At 41.9% G+C, this 7279-nt stretch overlaps 1 protein-coding gene across 1 annotated transcript in view; it reads right to left on the reverse strand.

Moving 5' to 3' along the window:
• Positions 1-6601, reverse strand: part of LOC119301349 (LRR receptor-like serine/threonine-protein kinase IOS1) — an 11961-nt gene extending 5360 nt beyond the window's left edge. Inside the window, exons 1-3 of the mRNA XM_037578306.1 lie at positions 6526-6601; positions 5835-6366; positions 1778-2235 (exon numbers count right to left, since the gene is read on the reverse strand). Coding sequence (XP_037434203.1) covers positions 1778-2235; positions 5835-6366; positions 6526-6601 — 1066 coding nt within the window. The remainder of the gene's footprint in view (positions 1-1777; positions 2236-5834; positions 6367-6525) is intronic.
• Between the last annotated feature and the right edge of the window lie 678 nt (positions 6602-7279).

Below are 7279 nucleotides of genomic sequence, written 5' to 3' on the forward strand. Positions count from 1 at the left end.
CTCTCTCCCCTCCCCGCGTACACAGTTACACACACACATCCCGCCTCCTGAACTGACAACGTGACAAGGTGGGATCAACTTTTCAGTGAAAAAACACTTGCGTCATTTAATCTAACACTTAGTGTGCGTGGGGTGTACTTCGCGTCTGCTTTGTGATGGCGGGCTGTTTTGCTCTGGTGGGACCGGGCTCGTCGTGGTGGCCTACACGGCGGGAGCCAATGCAATGCATTATCCATCACCGGTGACCCGCCGGCAGGAGCTCTTGGTGAACTATTATCAATCACCATTATCTAAGGTTTTGATGGTGTAGAAGTTCCTAGAATTCATGAAAAAAACTTGAACATCACATCAATAACATAGATGATCCAATGGAGCGATTGAGAAAATACAACTTTATGTGCCCTGGACGGAAAAAAAATTCAAATAGTTGAGTCCATATATATCGCCGTGAGTCGAAATTATTGTCATTTTTGCCGAGGGCACATGAAGTCATATTTTGTCAACCGCTCTGTTGGATCATCTTATATTATGAGTGTGATGTTCTAGTATTTCTTTGATATTTTTTGTAAAAAATGAAACTGTTAATACCACAATGAGGCTTAATGGGTTCTTCAGACAACATTAATGGTAAATGTTAGCAAATGATGTAAGGCTGGTCATAGTAGTGTCATACATATGACACTAGTCTAAATTACTATCTTCATAGTGCAAAGTAACATAGTAGTAGTGTCATGGATGGCTTCATTTATTAGCTTGTAGACTCATCTTGTATTGGGAAGCGCTATGTTACAGTAACATATTACTACCTCCGTTTCAGTTTACAAGTCCTGCGCGTATATCTAGGTTACCAATTTTATCACCCTAATATAAACTATATAACACAAAAATTATACCTTTTGAAAGTAGAAACTCTGAAGTTTATGTTGGTATATTTTTTGTACTATATGATTTGTATTAGGTTGGTCAAATTGACGACCTAGGGGTACGCGCATGCCCTGTAAACTGAGAGAGAGGTAGTATGTTACTACTTCTCATTAACTACTTGCCACATAAGCAAAAATTTCTTGGAGTGTGCTATGTTACTCGCTAAGTTACTCCCACTATGACCAGCCTAAGAGCCATGCTCCTCGAGTTAATCATTTTTCTTTTTTGCATGATTAAATATTGACGTGCGACTAAGTATCAGCACAGAGTTAATCATTTTTCTTTTTTGCATGGTTAAATATTGACGTGCAACTAAGTATCAGCAGAGTGGCTAGCTGAGTAAACAATTAACTTCTACAGGGTTGTGAAGTCATTTGCATGTAACCTGTTTTGTTAATTTCGCCGTGCTTGGATATACATTGAAGTTGGAATGTCTTCTTGTTTGATCTAATCATACACTATCCTGGCCATGGTGATTTGTATGTTGACCCGTTTTGAGGAAAGCATCTTTTTTTATGAACGAAACAAGTACTACGTTTGCTAGGAGTAAACCCTATTGCAAAATAGGATTTCGTCCCACTTTATAAATAAAGCAAATATTTGATAGTATATAGAAACTCAAATTATTTGTAAATGTTTTTTTATTTTTCAAAACATTTGATTCTATCTCAGTCAAATTCAAGTGAAAATTTTGGTCGTTTGGCCGAAGTGAAATCCGAAATCATTGAACTTCAATGAATTGGGTAATGAATGAAATATTTCTGAAGCTGAAATTCAAAACCATGGTCTGCAGTGACATAAATAAGTGATAGAGAAATAGATAGGGAGTTAGGGAGGAAGGGAGGCATCTCACAGTCTTTAGTGGACGTCCTCGGAGCGTCGTGGGGGATGCGGTTGACGACCTCGTATGCACTGACCATTGGGGGCAGCATGGACCTATTGGTGGCTGCAAGAGTGATATTGTACGTGCCTTCTGTAGCCTTGTACCAGCCAGTAGTATACATTTTACCAGCGGTAAGGTACGGGGGGCTGTAGTTCTTGTACGGCTCATAGTCGTTCATGTAGATGTCGAACTGTCGGAGCTGGGTGTTTTGGACGTCGGAGAAGTGTAGGAAGAATTTATACTCGAATGTCCTTTTGTACGTCCCCGTGACGTGTAGCACCGTGCCATTGTTGACAGGAGCGACGGCTGTTTGAAGAACAGGGATGGGCAAGCTGTCTTCCCGCTGGATGGTCTCTTTGGTGGAAAGGTTTGCCCACGACGAGCTGACTTCCCATTCCCAGAAGCGGTCATATGGATCGTCGGGAAACCTTCATGCAAAATGATAATCCATTATTGAAAAAATAAAAAAGGTTTGTTTTTCTAAGCCCAGCGCAATGTAGACCTTATGCTTACCCACCAACATTGCTTTGAGATTATATGCTAGCTAACTAGCTTACTACATGAAAAAAGAACCTTTTTTCTGTTTCTTTCAAATGAAACAACATATGGACTTCAAAATTTGCAGATTAATAGAACTTTAGAACTATAGTGTGTGAAAACCTTTGGTGTTTTGGTCTAGCATAAATATACAAAATGAGATTTTTTTAGTATAAAAGAATAATATTTTATGTATTGATGTTCCATGGAAGATTCCAAAAGAAATCCCCACATTGTACTTATAATGTTGGGTTGTCCTGCAAAGTTGAAGTTCATATGTTGTTTTATTTGGGTGAAAAAAAGTGTCTACATGGACTGTGATGTAGAAAATGGGTAGCTAGATAAGGGGGTGCGGTGTGCCTGGGTCCAGCCACAACTTTCCCTAAAAGATAAACCTATTACCGGAACAACACCATCCAAAAAATATTTGACTGCCCAAATACTATCACTAGTATTCATTGTGCTCCAAGATATATGTGCAAACATTCTAGTACTAGCACATACTTATATTAGTACATGCAATTTTAGCTACTTAGGTGTACGTCATATCATATTACTACATGTAATTATAAGGCAGCAAATTTCATCTTTCCCATGTGATTCTATTGCGCCCAGACACAATAATTTTACATGTCCTTTTTATTTTACTTTGCGGTAACGTTAAAAATACCCAATGGAACATGGGTGTAGGCGCACCCACATTGAAAAAAATATATTTAAAAGATAAAAAAAGTCAAACAATTCTGAAACTTTTTTGTAACGAGCATGGTCTAGTATTATACTCGTGTGTAAAGTTTTGCGAAGGAAGGACTCTAGTGGTCTTCTGTGCAAAACAATAAAAAATGGATTTATGTAAAAGTTAATATTCAATGTTTTTGAAGTTGTGATTTTTTTTCACAAGCACACAGAAGTCATTTCTTCGCTAAACCTCATGCATGAGTAGGACACTAGACCATGTTTGCTATAAAATAAGTTTTAGAATTAATGACTTTGATATGTTTAGGCATAATTAAGAAGATCTAATGGTATTTAGGAACAATTATTAAGATATAATGGTTGTGATCTATATAGGTACAACTATGAAGGTTCAATAAAGATAAACTATTTAGTTACGGTAATGAAAATCTTTCTTTAGATGTACAGTTGTGAAAATCTAACGGGTGTGATCTAGTTGGTACAGTTATGAATATCTGAAGGTCTTGTACTGTTTAGCTGCAATTATGAAGATCTCATGGTCGTGGTCAGGGTCATCGTCGCGGCTGCACGACGAATGGCACATGCACTGGATGTTTTGCATGCTAAAGGCTCCTTTTGATTCAAAGAAATTTTATAGGATTTCTGAAGGATTGAAATTTTTAGGATTTTTATTATGTTGGTCTTTTGATTCATAGGATTGAATTTTATAGGAATTTTTTTTATGGAATCTTTTGTATTACATTTTATAGAAAATCTAACATCCACTTCAACCTTTTTTTACAATTCTTTTGTTTTTCCTGTGCCATCAAACACACATTACTAATCCTATAGGATTCAAGTCGGCATGTCACTCCAATCTTATACTTTTCCTATTCATACATTTTCTTTTTTTTTCGAGAGTACGCCAATGGCGTACCTTAGTTTTATAGAAGGAGAGAAAAATATGTACAAGAGGATGAAAATGGCTAGATCACCACAGCCCGACGATCCCACCCTCCCACACTCCTACTCACATTACACTACTACTCACAATATCGATGAACTCCTCTCCCTCCTGCCAGAGCCCATTGCCGTAAATCAGCAAAAATAAGCTCTGCCGTGCCAGTCACATTACATATGTTACCCGATTGGAAAACCCTATTGTTCCTTTGCTTCCACAGCGTCCAACTGATGAGCATGACAAACGAGTCAAACCCCTTCCTTTCTTCCTTGCGGATTTGCTTGCGTGTACTAGTCCACCAATCTTGAAGCTTGTCTTGGTGCGAGGGAATCAAGCCTAGATCAATGTTCGCCTTGGAGAAGCATAAGAACCAAATCTGCCTTGCGAAAACACATTGTAGCAGTAAGTGATCCACATTGTCTTCCTCTTGATCACATAGAAAGCAGGTGGAAGATTCTTCTTGCAGCCCATGTCTAAGTCTCCGGTCTGAGGTCCATAGCCTGTATTGAATTGCTAGCCACATGAAAATCTTGCATGATAGTGGGGCCCAGCACTTCCAAATCGCGGCACTGGCGTGAAATCTGATTCCTCCTTCCCATAACATCTTGTAGGCCGATGCTGCTGTATACTCTCCCACCTCATTCCATGCCCAAGTGGCTCTATCCTCCATTGCTGGCACTAGCTGAATCACAATGAGAAGTTCCCAAAGATGGATGAATTGAGTCAGCTCTTCAGTACTAAGCTCTCCCACAATATCATTCGTCCAAGCATGCGCCGTTAACCCCTCCTTCGCAGACCTCCTGTTGACATTCCTTGTTGTCATTTGGCTAGAAGTGCAGGAGCAATTTCAGCAATAGTGGATCCAAATAGCCATCTGTCTTTCCAAAAAAGGATCCGGTCACCATTCCCCACTTGCCATTGCACCAAGCTATCAAAAGCTTTCTTGACCTGGTTGTCTGGAGCCAGATTTAGTCCTTGCCATGGCCTAGAGTCATCTGTCCTTCTCAACCATTCCCAACGAAGCCGCATGGCCAGCCCATGCTTGCTAAGATCAATCACACCTAAGCCACCCAGGTACTTTGGCCTGCAAACACGTTGCCAAGAAACCAAACATTTCCCTCCATTGGTCTCCTCTGCTCCAGCCCAGAAAAACGCCCTACAGCCTTTGTCAATTCTGTTAAGTGCCCACTTCGGAGCTTCCGCCTCAAAGAGCCCCTAAAGCGGAATCATGTATTCAGGCTGTGTTGCATTACTCGGGTGGTGGTGGAGACGGATGCAATGCTACTGGTCCAAGCAATCAAGTCGTCAGACTTTGACCTTTCCCACAATGGGTTTTGTTTAGGGAGATAAAAGCCTTAATTTCTCAGAATTTTAGCTACTTTCATATTCTTCATTGTCCTCGGGCAAGTAATAAAGTAGCAGACGCCTTAGCGCTGTATGGGTCAAAGATGGAGCTTATAACCCAAATCGTATGGCTGGTACTTGCACCTACCTTTGCCCAAGTTTTCCTTGCCAGCGATATTGCTTGGCATGTTGATTAGTGAAATAAAGTATTCATTAGAAAAAGATCTACTAAATTAATAGAGGACATTTTTCGAGAATTATCTCTATATATTTTTATGTTATGCTTTTATAGTATATAATAAATTAAATAAATTGATAGATGCGTGTGTGCAATCTTGGGCTGGGAGAGACCAGAAGGATTGAGGAGCCACCTTGTGGGGATATTGTGCCTTATGGTGAGCTTGTATTGCATTTTCTTGGACGGCGATGTATTCCAAAACCACGGTAGAGTACCACGCAAAAAGCAAGAATAAACAAAAAAAACACAGCATCGGAAGACTTCAAACGTACCGGTAACTAGTGTTTGCCCCCAGATTTCCCCTTGCAAGGGCAGATATCGACTCGTCGACGATGACCTGGGGATAGAGCGAGGGTGGGAGCGGCCTCAGCTCCACCGTGCTCACAAACGGCGTGCCACCGCCGGTGTTCACCAGGCACACCGGCACCCAGCTCCCCCACGCGACGAAGACTGCTTCGAACCACCAGAAGTTGTTGTTCTGGAACGTGTCCCAGTAGTTGCTGCCCAAGTGTACCTCGAACGATGGACTGGTCTTCCCGTCGTAATCCCCGTAGAAGAACACCATCCGGACCAGGTACTTACCACCGCTCTCGGTTGGGAGGGTGTAACAGTTCCGTATGCCGGACGGGAAGCTCCTGAGCGTGCGGCGGTTCTCGGGTCTAGAACTGACATCGAACTTGGCGGCTACCCTGTGGTTCTTTCCGCCGTCGACGTACGGATCGTCGGAGACGTAGGCGATGTCTGTGTCGGTTTTTCTGCGCCCGCTGAATTTGGCATCCAGGCCGCAGTCGATGCTCAGGAAACCTGATTGATGCATGTCACATATTTACACAACCAGGACGAAAAGAGTTAGATTATCCATCAAAAGCCTGCTATTTTGATTCCTAATGAAATATCTATAAAACATTTTTGTGTTGTATGTATATATGGATACGATCCATGCACTTGAGGTGAGAAATCAACCTTCTTGTTGACCGGCGACACGAACTGCTGTGACTGCCAATACGAATGCCCCAAACAAAACCCACAACGACCTCATTGAGAGACGAAACTACTCAGTTCATCAATGGCCTTGGAGAACACCAACTTAGGATGTGAGTTGTATGCCTACGCTTCCATCCGCATTGCAAATTGTATAAGAGCAAGCTATTTCCCCTGCAAAAAGAAAAGAAGAGAGTATAAGAGCAAGCTATTAAAAAAACACCGGCGACTGCAAGCTTAGTCTACACGTGACACATTCATTCATCTGCTACTCTTATTATATGTTGCCCTAGTTGTTTAGGCTACTTGCAGCGAGGAGTATCAATGCATCACACTTCCTCTGTTCAAAAAAGCTTGTTTGGTGCTAGATACATCTATTTAAGGGACAAGTTTGGGCCAAACTTTTTCGGACAGAGGGAGTATATTATCACTATTATGTATATATTGATAGAGTGCTTTGGGTCGAGTCGGTTAGATCATTCCGGTGAACCTACCTTCTGCTTGTCCAGATGAACTCGATCCAGCGCCGGCCATGGTGAAGTAGGGGCCGGTGATGGCAGAGAGATGGCGGCGGTGGTGTGCTTCCCGTGAGCACCGTGCTAACCCTAGATCGGTAGGGATTGTAGGTGGGAATTATGGCAGCGATTAACCTCGTAAGTCGTGTCCCGGCCCCCACCTCTGTTTATATAGCGCGGGTCACAGGGGCCCACCAAGCATGGTTTGGTTGGGCGCCCCG

The sequence above is a fragment of the Triticum dicoccoides genome, chromosome 5A, assembly GCF_002162155.2.
Source record: "Triticum dicoccoides isolate Atlit2015 ecotype Zavitan chromosome 5A, WEW_v2.0, whole genome shotgun sequence".
Lineage (NCBI taxonomy): Eukaryota > Viridiplantae > Streptophyta > Magnoliopsida > Poales > Poaceae > Triticum > Triticum dicoccoides.